This window comes from Acanthochromis polyacanthus, chromosome 13 (genome assembly GCF_021347895.1).
Source record: "Acanthochromis polyacanthus isolate Apoly-LR-REF ecotype Palm Island chromosome 13, KAUST_Apoly_ChrSc, whole genome shotgun sequence".
In the NCBI taxonomy this organism is placed as follows: domain Eukaryota; kingdom Metazoa; phylum Chordata; class Actinopteri; family Pomacentridae; genus Acanthochromis; species Acanthochromis polyacanthus.
The window spans coordinates 23,975,881-23,992,602 of record NC_067125.1 but is presented as its reverse complement, the minus strand read 5'-3'; the positions used below and the strand labels follow the sequence as shown (position 1 = coordinate 23,992,602).

The window sequence follows — 16,722 nt, the reverse complement described above, 5'->3', positions numbered from 1 at the left end:
CATGAAAGAAGGCTGGATCATCATTATTCGGGGTGTACAGATTTGCAATTGAATATAATTTATGAAAGATGGTTGCCTGGATAAAAATATATCTGCCCTCTGAGTCTGTTACTGTGCTATTTAAAGTGAATGGTACTCTCTTATGGACGAGAATGGAGACCCCTCTTTGTCTGCTGTTATAACAAGATGAAAGTTTAATTCAGATCTGATAAAGATTTTTCTTCCGATAGTAAATGCATTTCTTGGAGGAGGAAAATATTTGCTTTTCATTTACAGACATAATCCATGATTTTAACTCTTGTTGTTTATGAGCGTATGCCATGAACATTCCAGGCTACGATATTTAACTTGAACACAGAGAGAGAAGTTCAGTCATTGAGTATGTAGCAATATAAAATAACATCTGTGAGTCCTTGTGAGCTGTTTGTTGCTGTCTGTGAGCTGTGGGTGTTGGAGAGAGATGTATACATCAAGTCAGATTCTATATGTACATTATATAATACCACATCATTGCCTGATAAAGACATTATAAAACATACAAGCACAATAAACATAGGGTGTACATTGGGTGTGAGTGAGGGTGTGGGAGGTGAGTGTATGAGAGGTGTAAAAGGAGACGTATAGAGAAGGAGAGAGAGGAAAGTAGGAGGAGCGGGGTTCTCCAGTGGGGTGTGTAGATTAGGTGAATGACACATTTACACCTGTGTGATTTATTTGATTATGTTTTCTAGCGTAAATTACTCAGTGATGTATTAAGCATTTAAGCCTTATTATCATTATTGTTTCGTTTTTTTTTTTTGTTTTTTTTTAGAAGAGCCAGGAGGTAATAGAGGGTTCCTGAAATAGCTGCCTATCCATGTACAGTTTGTCCACAATCAGTGCAGTCCGTTTACCTCTCTGCCTGTGTTCTTTCATGATGGGGTATAATACTTTGCGCCTCTCATTGATTTCCCTGTGAAATTGGTCGTTCATCCCGTATGACATGCCTTTCAGCTCCCGTCCTTTGCTCCTTACAAGCACTTTTTGTTGGAAGTGCTCGAACTTTGCAATGATGGGATGGTGACACTTTCCTTCTTGGGGTCCGAGCCGGTGGACAGTGATGTTTTTAACAGTTTCCGCAGGGATTTTATGCGCCGACATCATAAAGTTCTTAACAAGGGTCTCTGGGTTAGCCGGTGTGGACTCAGGGATGCCAGAGAAGATCAGGTTGTCCCGCATGCTCCTCGACTGAATGTCCAGGACCATCTCCCTCAGGATTTTGTTTTCTTTTTTGAGTGTATTTACCTCTGAAGTGACAGCTGTCAGCGTGGACCAGAGTTCAGTGTTGTCTCTCTGCAGGTCCTCTATCTGCTGGTGGGTGAACTCCAGGCTTGCTTTCAGGTCCTTAATCTTCTGGTGAAGCAAACAAAGGACATTAAGCTTTTTGTTAATCAACTCGAGAACACTTACCTGGATATCCGTGTTAATATGAATAAGTCTAGAAAAGCGGCGATTTGTTTAATTCTAATCTTGCAGTTGGGGGCCGCCATGTTGAATTTCATCACTTTCAGCATCTCGCGATCTCTGTCTGCTTATTTTTGATGACTTGATCGTATAGAAGAAAAATCTGAAAATGTGACAAATACAGACTCCAATTGGTCAATTTATGTCAGTTGATAAACTGATGCATGGTTTTAGCTTGAATTTGTATTAACTGTCAGGTAGTTATCATCATTTCTAATCATATTGTAAAAGTTCCCCATCTGTTCTGAGTGCAAAAAGTCTCAGTTTGCAAAGTAATTTAACAGTTGAAACTTAAAGGAATGTCACAGCACGACTCTACATGCAGACAATACACATTATATGATTTCAAAGTTGAGATCAGGTGCCCGACAACACCACCCTGGGAATTTTACCCAGAGAATAATTCTTCAATATTGGTGGCGCTCAAGTTTGTTTTACTTCATGAGGCTTGAGATGCATGTCCAAATTAAAACAAATTATAATTTTCAAAAAGAACAGATTAAAACGGATAACCATTCACACTCGGGGCCAAAGGAAAGAAACAAAAATAAATCTAATCAGTTGCTGGCCACCAGGTGGATGGGGCTCGTGAAGGGGAAGGGAATACCCCAAAATAATATAAAAACACCCCAAGCACATGTGACATGCACTCGTGAGGTGAACCAGTTTCCTGGAACCACAGCACACAAAAGGAGGGGGACGCCTGTGCTTGCATTAGGGAAAATTTGTCTCTAGTCACTGTGGCTAAAGTGCGAGAGTTTTGTTTAGCCACACATTTTCAGTATCTGTACTGCGGCGCGCGAAGTTGTGGACAAAAGACAAGACAGTTGACGACATCATCTTGGGCTTTGGGAAATACTGACACAATATATTTTTCACCCTTTTCTGACAGTTTATAGAACAAATAATTAATCACTCAATTGAAAAAGTAATGGACAGATTCAAAAACAATGAAATGACCAATTAATTGCCAGCCAAATAGCAGCTGAAGGCCTGAATAGCAATAATACAGGAAGAAAAAAAACGCATGGGTTAACAAGTTGGGATGCACAAGGACCAGGGGATTGGGGATGTGTATGTGCAAATGTGTGTGTGTGTGGCAAAGGGGGAGGGGTGTTAGTGGAAATGGAGTAAGCCAGGTGCAGAGAGCGAGAGCTGTAGTCCGAATCCTTTTTTCTGATTGGGTGAGACGAGACACGTGACAGTGTGCATCTATTAATGATCGGAAGCATTCACGTCGTTCTGGTTATACTCGGTAGCGCTCTTCAGTAAAGGAGACGCGGTTTGTTATTTTCGTTGATTATTGCTCGGCAAATTACGAAAAAGTTGTAAGTTAACCCTTTTTTCACATTTATTAGGCAAAATTAGCTGTGCCACCGTGGCTAAACATGCTAAAAATGGCTTCGCCATCCTGAGGAAGGCTTCGCCTATGGCGAAGTGGTGAATGGCTAGCGCAAGCACAGGACGCCAACACCAGCACCACCACTGCAGGCCCTCAACAACTGAAAAATAATCTAAAGTAAATTACTGGGGGGGAAGAGCAATGAAAACAACTAAATATACTGCAAAACCAGAATATAAAACAAGGGGCAGGGTCAAGTGAAACTATATAAAAAAAGCATATAAGACATTAAATGCCCCAAACAAAAAACAAAACAATAAGAAACAATGGTTAATCAATAAACAAAGTAATTCAATCAAAACAACATACATTTCTCCAGCAATACACTTAAAATGAAACTCGTTGGTGCATGTGGGACATACACAATGCACAAACAATGATTAAAACTCTGCAGTCAGCAGAGCAGAGGTCCACGTGGCAAAGCAACAGGAGACAAAACGGCAGCCGGAGGCAAAACAGAGGCCAGAGACAAAGCAGCAGTGGTCCGAGTAACCTGACGTCAGCAGCACGCACGAGCACCCAAGCCTGCTAAAAATGACATTAGCATTACTATGCTACATTGCTAACTGACAGCACAGTCGCTATATTTAGAAATGTACATACCTGTCGATAGCGACAAGCACACACGCATTCACGAAGAGGGAAGATGACAGCCCATGCAGCCCATTTCCTGCGACTACAGGAGGGTTAGCCAGGTGATAGCATACACAATAACGCGGTACGAGAGAGGACACCTACCACAACGCAGCCAGGAGCAGGTGACGCGCACACACACAATCTCGTGGCGCATCAACCAGGGACACCAGTTGCTCTATGGCACAAAGCAAATGCCCCAAGCATACCAGCAGAGAAACCTTACCAGAGAAACACAGCAGCAGACATACCTGTCGCGCAGAAATAACACAGCTGTGAGCAGAGAAAGAAGCAGGAGGGACCGCAGCTTAAATACTCAGTCCCTCCTCAGTGATTGGTCTCCAGACGCACAGCATCAAGAGAGGCCATACAGCATTGAGAGATGCAAATATTAATGCTGCTACAGGAACACATTTCTATAAGGTTTACAGCTCATAATATCTGAAAGTGACTCCTCCTCATGTCAGTGGTGTGAACAGAATTAGTCCTACAGGATCTCAGTACGGCCAGATTAGTGCTTTCACAGTAAAGTGACAACAGAACCAGACGTCCTTACAAACCAGTACAAACATGATGCATTCGTTAGCAGACTACTGGAAGTAACAGAAATGTTCACAGCACAAGAGTGTCGCATTTCTGTTATGAAACAGTCTCTATAGTTGAAAAATGATTGTTTACTTACTCTGATGTTTAGCACTGTTGGTCATAGTGCCACATTTTAGCCTCGTTTCATTTTGTATATTTAATGTTGATATCATATCGGTACTTTGAGGCCAAATCCATCTTTTCGTAAAGTTGCCATGGTTACAGGTGTTATTCTCATCTATCATGAGCTTAGTGGAAAATGCTCAGTGTCCAGATTCCTCTGCACCAATATAGCAGACAGATTTTCCTCAGCAGATCCATTTGTTATTTAAAAAGTCTGAACTGTTCTGTCACTCTGTCTGTTAGCTTCGCCTTATGTTACACTCGTAATAACAGATGCATCTGACTTTTGTGTAACAGGATGACTTTATTCTGTAATCACAGAAAATAACAGTTTTGTGTCAGTAGTGGTTTCTCTGCTTGACCAACGGCAGACAGCTTGGCTGAACTAAGCTTCTTCTTTACTTATTACTAAGCTGACGATCCTTTAGTAATTCCACAGTAATTTACACAGTCTCTGTTACATTTTGCTTTCAAACAGAAATACATGGAAAACAATGAACTTGGCAAATACCAATAAATTCACAACTTCAGTCTTTTTTGTAACTATTTGCAGTACTGGACATGTTTCTCAAATACAGATGTCATTTACACCAGATAATAAATCATTTACAAACAGAAAAGTTGCCTAACGTTTATCCATAACGCAGCAGAGATGCTAACGAGTTAGCGTTAAGCTAGCGCCAGTTCGGGACAACTTTAAACACTCATAAAGATGATCAAATCTACTTTAGACACATCAAACTTTAACCTGAACATGCAAAAACGTCTTATGATGTTCACTATATAATGCTTGTGCACTCAACTCACCTGTAATCACAGAAAATAACAGTTTTGTGTCAGTAGTGGTTTCTCTGCTTGACCAACGGCAGACAGCTTGGCTGAACTGAGCTTCTTCGCGTGTGCTCGCATGGTCAGTCTGTTTATCCACTACTGCCAGCTACTGGCGAAACTCGTTATTACACCAGAAATTACTTTGACACAAACAGGTGAATGTGGGTGAGTGATCAACGATTTAAACAGCATAAACAATGTATTATTAAACATAAAAAAATATTGGGGGGTGTCTTTTTAATAGTCTATAAGTCCTGGGTGCCACACTTAGCATTAGCATTACTGCAGCTACATGTTCTCTCCACTGAAGTGCAACACCTGATGTCACAAATGATTCATTTTCTCGTTCACTGAAGTCCTTTTTAGTGCCTGGTCTTAGCAGCATGAAAGATATCTGGCTGAAGATATCAGTTTTACTCATAGACTGAAACATATGACACAAACTGGCTGTTGACAAACTGGACTGTTTCATGTGCACACTCTCTCAGATTTAATCATTTAATAATAGAGCTGATTAAAGAAATAATACGTTTTGTGAAACCAAAAACCTCAGACAGACCAAATTAATACCTGATCAATGGACAGAAATGAAGATGTTACCAGTCCATTCCTCATTCTATGTGTCATTTTCTCTCAGGTCTTGTCCAGAGGAGCCATTGTCGATCAAGGACACAGACAGGTTCAATTGAAACCTACACGAGGTGTGTAAAGATTGGCTTGAAATACCAAATCTTTGACCTGTTAAATTGATTTATGGAAGTCATTGTGGAAGATGACTGTTCAAAGTAAAGTGATGTGTAATATTTGGGTTTCTGTTCCAGTGACTGAGGGTAAGGTGTCCTTTAAGTTGCTGGTGTCTCCAGAGATGGCTCCAGAGGTCCAGATTGTGGCTTTTATTGTCCTCCCCAGTGACAAAGTGATCGCCAACAGTGCTAACTTCTCCACTGAGAAATGCTTCAGCAACAAGGTCAGTGTGGCACCAACAGCATTGATAAGACTTGAGTATAAACACAAAGTTGATTTTAGCTGGTGATACAGAAGATTAATATGTTGCTATTTATTGTCTCTTCAATTACAAATACTTTTAAATTCAACTCTTTCAGTTCATGTCATAAATTTTAAAAAATGACAAAAGAAAGTTTGTAAAGACAGTTTCAGTTCACAGGGCATTGCAAATCTGTCAAGAAATTAATTTTTTCACTCAGAAATTTTGAAGTTTGGGTCTTGGAGCTACATTTAATAGTTTTTGATATTTATTCAGTTGCTTGTTTTTCACTGGACTGGGATGAAATTTGTGATGAACATCTCCAAAACCCTGAGGATACTTTCTTTATATTACATTACAGTTTAATAGAAATCAGATTAACAACAATAAATATGCATCTTCCCAAATAAAAAAAATCTTAGATTTTCAGAAACGAGTTCTATTCATTTTCGGTCTCTAGCAAGAAAATGTTAATTTTGTGTATCATTAAGTTGTTTGGTCCTACATTGAAACAGAGGATCTTGTTAAATGTAGCTTCACAGCTGATAATTACACTTTTTAAGTAATTTGTTGATTTTTGCCAGAAAAACTATTTTCTGTTCCTGGAAGCAATTTTATTGGATCATGTTACCATTCATTACAGATATGTGAAAGATGTTCTATGACACCATCATTTTTCCCCAATCTGAACAAGCAGCCCCCCAATTAAAAAACTTTGTAGAATTTTTGACAGTCTTGATTCTTTTCTGTAATTCCGTTATATCTTCAATAAAGAAATAAAATATATCAGAAACATTAAATGTAGCTTCATTTTTTGGGATATAACTGAAGTCTAATGCAATCCAATACAGCTCTGTCATAAATTATACTTTGACAAAGTGTCTACATTTTCAAAGGTGACACTCCTACTTTTTCTTTCATAGTAGGTGTTCAAATCCATAGTAAACTTCTATTACTGAATCATTAAATCATTTTCTATAAACGAATATTCCTCACACTTGTGACGCTGACAGTACACAGATTATGGTTAGGTGAGTTGACATGGATGCTCTAGAGGCATTGTGATGTTGTGGTGCAATCTGTGTGCAGTCTCTCTAGTTACTCTACTCACCACAAGTTAATTCATGTTGAGGGTACAGCATGTTCATTTTCTGAAACCATGGCATACAAATCCAGGGTAACATCAGTCAGCTAACTTATGCGGAATGGATGATAACGTTGTTGTTGCATGTGCCCGAAAAGTGAACAGAACACTTGACTACACTGTCTGTGACAGTTTAACTGCTGAGCTATGTACTGAACAATGATCTGCCCTGAAGACACAGAGCTCAATTAGTGCGTTGTTGCATGTATAAAAGTTAGAACTTATGGCAACATCATTAGTTTATGTCTGTACTCATAAAGTGTGACTGGTTTGATGTGTTGTGTGTGTCAGGTGTCGCTGGAGTCTTCACCGTCCTCAGCTGTCCCAGGAGAGGACATCAACATGCAGTTGACGGCAAACCCAAACTCTCTGTGTGGTGTTAGCATCATTGATCAGAGTGTCCTCATCAAAGAGCCAGGGAAGACTCTTACTCCAGATGTGGTAAATGCTGGTGTTAGCCATAGATAAGATAAACCCCTTTCAGACATGCACTCCTTCCTGATGACATCATCTGAACATGTCGGCCTCGTGTCTGAATAAGCACTTGGCTCACTTTTCCTTCAAGGTGTCAGCGGCAATTTATTAGTTACTCGTAATTCTAAATAAACTTTGACATGGAGACAAGATGGATCAAAATCTAGCGATAAATCACACTGTACTTTTCTTCCCCTCAGGGAGGCAAGCTGACACAAAAGTCAGTTTAACAGCTACAGTTCAGTTGTTATCAGTATATTTTTATGTATGTAATCACTTGATGTTCTGTCCATGTTACACAAGAAGAGGGGAGGGAATCAGAGAACCCAATACAGACCGATTACAGGCAGACCAGTGGAGTATCAGAAAGCTGTATTTAAACAAAAACCAAAGTAAATTAACAAAAGGCAGAAATGCAGAACTAATAATACTATAGTGGATGGGAACCTCGCAGAATAGCGAACTAAGATCAAGGGGAAAACTAAAACTAAACTTGATACAAAGAACAAGCACAACCCAAACTAAACTAAAAACAGAAAATCCAAGAGAAGAACTGAACAGTAAAAACTAAGCAAACAGAAGTGTACTCACAAAAACCAGGGAACTAACTAAGGGGCTGACAGACAGGCACAGGGAATCTGGGAGCTGACAGGAAACTTGACGGAAAACAGGAGGCTGGATACAGAGATGGAACCGGTAGAAACACAAGGAAAAAGTTGCGTCCGTGACAGGATCTAGAGACAAAGCAGAGGCAGGTGGAAATCCAAGGGGAAAGCTGAGTTCATGTGGGGATGTGAGTCTGGAGGAAGGCAGGGATCTGACAGTCTTGTCCAGCAGGGAGTGAGTGAATGAACTGAGTTTATATACCTGGAGGCATGAGCGGGAACTGTTGAACTGAGTGAGCTGATTGCCACAGCTGACATTCATCCCAGCAATCAGCAGTGCCAACAGCAAGAGCAGGAGAGTGAGCGAGAGAGACAAGGAAGCCAGAGGGACAAATAGAGAGAGACATACAGGAAAGAGAAACACAGGAAGAGTGACGGACAGGCAAGAGAGACAAATAGCTGCGTTTCCATTACCCTTAGATATGCGCAAAATGTAAATCGTGCAATAAAAAACTGGTAATGGAAACACCCGAATTTTGAAAAAGGACTAAAATATTCCTAAAAAGTTTTTACGCTCTCATGAGGTGGTTTTTCAGATGTTTCGATATTGAAAATTATCGCAAAAGCGCAATGGAACCACTTTTTCCGCAATTATACGTCACCGGACGTGACGTACCTGGTCACATGACCAGTTCTCTCTGAGTAAACATGGCGCGGTATGTGTGGACAGAAGATGAGACCGACACTTTTCTTGCCATTATTCTTGAGAAAAACATCACTGCCATACGAGACAGCAAAGATAAACATAACAACACCTACACGCAACAGGTTTTGGGCGTCCATCTTCCTGCAGTGAAATCTCGTGGGATGATATTTTACGAGAGTTACGATGCTTCTGCCCAGAACAACCTTCAATGGAAAAAAATTTAAAGCGCAAATATACTTTGCCGAAATTTTAGAAATATCGCTTTTATTTTGCGAAAAACTGTAACGGAAACTCAACAGGAAGAAGGAGATGAAGAACAGGGACTGGGGCAGGGACCATGACAGTCCAATCTTGTATGTATAACAAATGTCAGTTTATAGCTTTGAAACTTTTTTCTTTTTCAGATCTTTGACTTGTTGCCTGTCATGAATGTAACCAATGTCACAGAATGCCTGCCTGTGAGACAAAAAAGATCCATTTTGTCTCATCCTGATCAGTACATGCACGATGCGTACACAGTTTTCAAGGTAATATACAATTTATGTGTCTCTGTGTGTATGTGATATACAAAGCTTAACAACTGTACTAGACTACCACCTAGTGTAAGGTGTTTGCCACCCCTAAATTAACAGTATTGCTGATTACCAGAATATTTTTTTATGTTTGCTAAATGCTAAAATATAATTATTGCTGTTATCCATGAATTCTCAAATTTACTGTTTTACAAAAAAGCAGAAACATTAGTAAAGCACATTATTATTTTTTGACAGAGATGCCAAATTACAGTTAATAGTCTGCATTCCTGAACTTAAAAATTGTTTTATTGGTTGTATGTCATTCTTGAATAATCTCTGACTTGTCATAGAATTTCAGTGTTCTGGCACAAATTTAGATATAAAATAGTGAATTTAGTTTAAAATTTCTCACTCCTGTTCAAAAAGGTGAAGTGTAGGGAGCTCACTGAGAAAGACAGAGTCTGAATTAAAACACTTCATGATGCTGGATGGTTTTTGAGACAAATAGGGAAAAACCTAAAGTGTTCCCAGTGTGTGGTCAAGTATAGCGTGGACTGGATTATAGAGACTGCTACTTACAAAATGTACTTAGGAAAGGCTGAAAACAAAAGCGAACTGAAACAGATGTCAGACACCTCAAGATTTGAAGTACTAGAGACAGAAGGAAGACCACTGCTGATCTTCAGGCAGAGATTAATGCTTCCAGATCAGAATGACCATAAGCAGACAAACGAAGGAACAAGGTTTAAAGGGAAGAATAGCTGCTCAGAAGCCATTATTGATTGACAAATGCCTAAAATTTGCCAGTGAGCACAAACACTGGACTGTAGATGACTGGAAGAAGGTACTCTGGATGGCTGAGTCCAAGTTTCAACTCTTCGGTCAGCATCGTCATGTTTTTGTCCTCAGAAAAGCTGGAGAACATTTTGATGTTAGATGCATTGCACCCATAGTGAAACATGGTGGATATTCCATTATGGCATGTGGTTCTATCTGTGGAAACGGCATGAGCAAATTAGCTGAAATCGATGGTATCATGAACAAGATACACACACCAACATGTTGCTGCATCATGAAATACCTTCTGGACTGAACTTGATTGGTCGTGGGTTCATAGACCCCAAGGAGACTTCAAAGCTGTGCAGAGACGACTGGACCAAAAAAAAAAATGTAGAACTGATGGACTGGCCAAGTCAAAGTCCAGACTTGAATGCAATTGAACAGATCTGGGATTTAGTGAATTATAGACAGATTGCACTAAAGTTTCATCCAAAGCAAGTCTCTGGGAACAGCTAGAAACTATTTGGAGCTCAATAACAAAAGAGACTCTCAAAGGCCATAAAAACAATGACAGCAAGAATGCCGGTGTTATCAGGACCAAAGGAGGTCATATTAGGATTTTTGATTAATATATGTGAATAAGGACTATTTAGTTGTTCCAATTTGTTATTTGCTTGATAAATAGCAATACAAAAACATTTTTTGACAGATTTGTAAAATATTAATAAATATTTTCCCGTTTTTATGACAGGGAGTCTAAAGCACTGTATAAAATCTCTCTCTTGCTGTCCATTCATTTATACGTGTGTGTGAGTTTAAGTTGCTGGACCTGCAGTGAACTTTCTGGTGATGTTTCTGTTTTGTTGGATTGTCTAGAATGTAGGACTGGAGATGGCAACAAACCTGCTCATTGAAGTACCTTCATGCCTCCTGTACAGTGGAAGAAAATATTATCGTATCCCTCATGGTGACATTTTTTTTTGTTTTGATCTGTCCAGTGTCACATGCTTCATATTTACTGAAATTAAAATATTGATTTTTGGCCTTTCTGGTGTCTGTTTCTAATAAAAAATATTTCCTTGTTTCTTTTCACATGTTGGTTATGGATACAATAATCCAGTGGTCAGGACGGACACAATGCATGTAGAGATGTTTCCTGTCTTATTAGCAGCTCCTACTTCTCCTGATGCTGCACCAGGTCGCAGCTTCTTTCCTGAGACTTGGATTTGGGACCTAGTGGAAGTTGGGTGAGCTTGAAATGAGGCAAAATCAGAGCACCTTTGAGTACATTCATGGTCCCATATGCATTTCCAGCTTTCTCATTGAAGAGATAAATGTAATGAAAGTATATTTGGTCAGTATAAATGGTTGCATATAGGAAAAGGTCTTTGTGCATCATGTTCAGAATTCTAGTATTTCTTCACATATGAGAATTATTGCCTGAATTTCTTCAACAACATGGAATTGTACTTCTTTCTGAAAATGCAGCAGGATATTCTCAGGTCACAGTAACTCACTGTTAGATTTTAACGAAAGTGTTTTTTTATAAGTACGCTTTACCATCTGACTAAATGTGTTTATGTGTATCTGCTGATCCAGATCATCTGGAACGAAGAACGTGTCTCTCACTGCCCCAGACACCATCACCACCTGGGAGACAGAGACTTTCTGTTTGTCTCCTGAATTTGGTTTGGCTCCTCGTAAACAAATCACTGTCTTCCAGCCCTTCTTCCTGGACTTTACGCTGCCCTACTCCATCATCCAGGGGGAGCACTTTGAACTGAAGGCAACCGTCTTCAACTACCTGTCAAGCTGCATTGTGGTAACGAATCATTTTATTTGATCTAAACGTTTTTGGCAAATGCTCATGAAGACACATGACGATAGGGTGTGTTAGCATACTACCGTTTGCTAATTAGCATCAAACACAAAGCACAGCAGTTAGCTTAGGAAGTATGTGTTTGTCATTAACTTAAGTGAGCGGCAAACTGACTCAAACATGAAAAGCCAGAGGGTCACCAAAGTTCCAGATGAACCAGTGGTGAAAATACATTTATGTACCAAATTTCATGTAAAATCATCCAATATTTAATGCCATTTGAGATTATCTTATCATTTGATTCTCCAGTACTTACATACTGTCAGAGCTTCTGTCCTTCCAGAGGAATGAGAAAAAACTGACTTCATTCATTAGCTTGAGCTTGATCAGTGATGAACATGAATGACTTCACTCCTAATTAAATGGATGAATACCTTAAATGTCAGAGCCAGAGATAATGGAACAAACGGATATTTTGTAACTCTTTTTGGCCACCTGCAAATCCTGACACATGTTTCTATTTTTTCCATCTAACTACAGAGAACATCAAGTCTCCCCCTGTAGTGGAATAACACAGTATTGTGTCTCCTCTTACTGTGATGGCCCTGTAGCTATTTTTATTGGCAAATGGTGATATTTTCTCCTCATCATTCTTGAATTATTTTCGACATTATCTCAACAAGGCTAAATGAAATTGTAGAACTGTGTAATTTTATTTTACCTGATAATTTCATATCTGACTTTGAACACACTGTTTTTGCAAAATACGCCTTCAGACAGTTCAGTCTTCTTTTCTATACTGAAAGACAATCATTTTTAAAACCAACAGTGCAGTTATTTAAAGTCCTTCAAGTCCTGATAGTAAATTTTCAAGTCCCTCCATAGTTGTTGATCAAACCCCTAATATCTCATCTCTGTGTTAAAGTTACTTATTTAGAAGTTTTTTTTCCATGAAAACAGTCCCTTTCTGCCTTAAATGACTTCAGTGTTACTCTACACTGTTTGTGACTCTAAGAGGAGTCTAAGAGGACTCTATGAAGTCCCTGCCTGTCTCTCCATCCATCCCTTCCTGGTGTAGGGTTCAGGGTTAGACAGAGGAAGCCGAGGCAATGCACTGACTTTCAGGTTCTCTTTTCTGTGCTAGGATTAGAACCAGTCTTGGTGTAAATTAAGCTGTTAGATATTAAAAGTTGGGCACTTTGTGGTGATGAGTTAAGGTTAAAACAGCCTGTTGGTTTAGGTTTGAAAAACCTCAACAGAGCAGCCATTTACCAGAGCTAGCTGGGTGAATTACGTGACCAAAGAGACATATCACAGCCTCCAGGAGAGCTGTGTATGGAAAAATCACCATTGTTCTGCTTTGAAAGTCACAATATTATGACCTGCAGGCAATGACACTTGTTAGAGAATGCAGTAGTTACAGAACACATCCTTCAGCAGTAAACCTCAAGAAACATGATATGACTGGTGATAAATGACAGCATTAGGTTTGAGGACACAGTCATCAGTCAAACTTCAGGAGGGTGTTAAACTGCTGGACGCTACACAGTGACAAGATGTAATATTGGTGTGATTCAGCCATACATGTTGACACCAGAAACTTATTCTGAAAAGAATAGTGATACAGAAAGTTCCAGCCTGCAAGTTAACAGGATACAAGTCTGTAAGTCTGAATGCATGTTTCTGCAGTGTGAAGGTTCATCATGTCTTCCAGCATATAATTCCACCATACGGACATGTTAACATTGTAGATAGGATAGGAGGAGTCTTTACAAAATGACTTCAACACTCAAGGACTGTGGTGATGTTCTACATTTATGCTGTGACTTAAATTTGATTTATGGTATTGTAGAAGTGTTTAGTCATATATTGTTGTGTTTGTTGAACAGGTCAAAGTACATCCAAAACTCTCCACAGAGTACACCCTCAACCTTGTCCCTGGTGTTAACTACACTGTCTGTTTGTGTGGCAATGAGCGCAAGACCTTGCCCTATATCATGACCCCCATAACCATAGGTGAGTCGCAACCTTTAATCCACCCTGGTGTGAAGGTTAAATGGAGTCAGGGTGGAGGAACTGCTGCCTCTTTTTTCCCAGCACATCTCTTTTTCATCTCTGTGAAATCAGTGAGATTCATCTCAGCAACAAAATGTGTTGATACTGGAGTCATTTACAGCGCTGATCTTGTTTAGGGGTTGTGAATGTGACTGTGTCTGCTGGAGCCGTGAGATCTGTTGTTTCTTGTAACAATGAGATTGTGAGCGTCCCAGACAGAGGTCACATCGACACGGTTACTAGATCTGTCATATTCAAGGTTAGTACCATGTAAATAAAATGAAATATATATACACTACCGTTCAAAAGTTTGGGGTCACCCAGGCAATTTCATGCTTTCCATGAAAACTCACACTTTTATCCATGTGCTAGCATAACTGCACAAGGGTTTTCTAATCATCAATGAGCCTTTCAACAGCATTAGCTAACACAATGTAGCATTAGAACACAGGAGTGATGGTTGCTGGAAATGTTCATCTGTACCCCTGTGGAGATATTCCATTAAAAATCAGCTGTTTCCAGCTCATAGACTGTATATAAAGATGGACGTAGCATCTGGCTCCAAATTTGAAGCCCACCCGGAAGTGTCAAAAACTTGCAATATCACGCCGTCCGCTAGGGTTGGCTCCAAAAAGCTTTTTCTCCATAGACCCCAATTCATTTTTGGAAAAAATTAAATTTGACAGACTGATTTTCTACAGCTCAGGATTTTTTTCCCGTTAGTTTTCATGGTCAAAATGAGAGATCAGGTGGCCGATCTTAAAATAAATCAATACTGAATTTTAAATAAATCGTTAAAATTGGCTGAGCCAGGGGCCAGGGGGCGTGGCTACATTTGATAGACAGCAACAGAAGCCTCTGCGGTAAAATGTGGGCGGGATAAGAGAGTCTTCTGCCAATCCTGCCCCTAGTTGCTCTCTGGTCCAGCCTGTTTGATGACGCTTTTTACGTCACTGGCTCCAAAAAATCCAAAACGGCGACCAGGAAGTAGCAAAATCCGGGCTTCATTTTCTCGGCGTTGAAACCAACGGGTGACGTCACGGTTAGTTTACGCCTGTTCCAGCTACAATAGTCATTTACCACAAAGAATGTCTAGACTGGATTTATCATTAATTTAATGTTATCTTCACTGAAAAAATGATTTTCTCTCCAAAATAAGGACACTTCTAAGTGATTCTAAGTGACCCCAAACTTTTAAACAGTGGTGTGTGTGTGTGTGTGTGTGTGTGTGTGTGTGTGTGTGTGTGTGTGTGTGTGTGTGTGTGTGTGTGTGTGTGTGTGTGTGTGTACATGTTCAGGGCATTGAAGCATTTGATCATTTTTTTTACTCATAAAGTTGACTCTGAATCTCCTTATAAACATTATTTCCTTTTCTCAGGCTGAGGGAGTTGAGATGACCAAGACAGTTAGCTCCTGGCACTGCCCCAACGGTCAGTATGATTTACTGCAGACATGAGTAGGGGGAGGACCTGCAGCCAGACTCCAACCCATGACTACTGAGTCGGGGGACTGTAGCCCCTGTCTATGGGTCACCCACTGGCCCATCAAATACTTAGAGAAAGGAGACCCAAATGCTAGAAGTGTGAAGAGGTCTAGTACATTGTATGATTAAAAAATGTTAACTGAGAGGTTTATCACCTTCTTTTACAAGTAATTTATTTAAACATTTGATCACACTGATAGAATAAGTGATGATGCCCAGAGACCTCTCTCTTTGTTGGCATCTAATTATCAGTTTGGCCGTTTACAATTCATGATCCATTGGACATTGTTTTATAATTGACTTGTCTTTGAGCTTCTCTCTGTTAAACAATTGTCTCTGTCTTTACACAGGAAGCACTATCATGCAGGAAATAGATCCACATCTCCCTGAAAATGTAATTGAAGGATCTGCCCGCGCTTTAGTAACAGTCTCAGGTAAAACTGAATTCATTTGACCTTGTTTAACCCAACCAATCTATGACAAGTTAAACAGGCTCCAAGAAGCCATGACTGCAATGAATTCCTGTAAAAATCCAATAGAAATGTACCATTTTTCCAAATGCTGTTAAATACTATAAAACCTGATGCTTTCTTAGAGCTTAAAAAATGAATCAGAATTAACAGCAGGCTACTATGTAATCTTATGTGGTTCACACAACAGGACACAAAGCATAACTAAGAATATTATTCCAAGTTCTGCCCTGAAATAGTTTATTTTCTCATTTTTTTTCTATTAGCTGCATTTTTTTCTCTTATTTTCTAAAATATCTTTATTAGAATACACTTTGTCATGTTGTTTTACATCGTTACCTTTAAATAAATGTTCCCAGTTCATAAAAATGTAACTTGCCTTAACTCTTTCTGTTTATAGTTTTTGATGTTTTAGAGGTAAATGCATTTAAAATGAGTTTTTAAATTTCAGTTCTGGATCATAAAGATGAAAGACACATTGGTGTTTATGGTATACAGTGATGGAAAAAAAGTTTTCGGACTTACTTAAAACTTCATCTATTCTCAAATATTATCATGTAATATATGTGGAAAAATCTTCTTTGTGTTTCAAAAGGTTTGGCTGCTTTA

The 16,722-nt window shown here is 39.4% G+C and overlaps 1 protein-coding gene and 1 long non-coding RNA gene across 2 annotated transcripts in view; one reads left to right on the top strand and one right to left on the bottom strand.

Annotated features, from left to right (window-relative positions):
• Positions 1-16,722, top strand: part of LOC110966686 (alpha-2-macroglobulin-like) — a 50,803-nt gene that overhangs the window by 13,011 nt on the left and 21,070 nt on the right. Inside the window, exons 13-23 of the mRNA XM_051958131.1 lie at positions 5,715-5,778; positions 5,899-6,044; positions 7,498-7,647; positions 9,396-9,518; positions 11,163-11,253; positions 11,407-11,533; positions 11,886-12,108; positions 13,995-14,121; positions 14,298-14,419; positions 15,539-15,590; positions 15,994-16,077. Coding sequence (XP_051814091.1) covers positions 5,715-5,778; positions 5,899-6,044; positions 7,498-7,647; positions 9,396-9,518; positions 11,163-11,253; positions 11,407-11,533; positions 11,886-12,108; positions 13,995-14,121; positions 14,298-14,419; positions 15,539-15,590; positions 15,994-16,077 — 1,309 coding nt within the window. The remainder of the gene's footprint in view (positions 1-5,714; positions 5,779-5,898; positions 6,045-7,497; positions 7,648-9,395; positions 9,519-11,162; positions 11,254-11,406; positions 11,534-11,885; positions 12,109-13,994; positions 14,122-14,297; positions 14,420-15,538; positions 15,591-15,993; positions 16,078-16,722) is intronic.
• LOC127536817 (uncharacterized) lies at positions 164-5,328 on the bottom strand. The gene is made up of 2 exons (XR_007946017.1): positions 5,054-5,328; positions 164-1,392 (listed from the first exon to the last, which is right to left on the bottom strand). It is a non-coding gene; the product is annotated as an uncharacterized LOC127536817 (long non-coding RNA).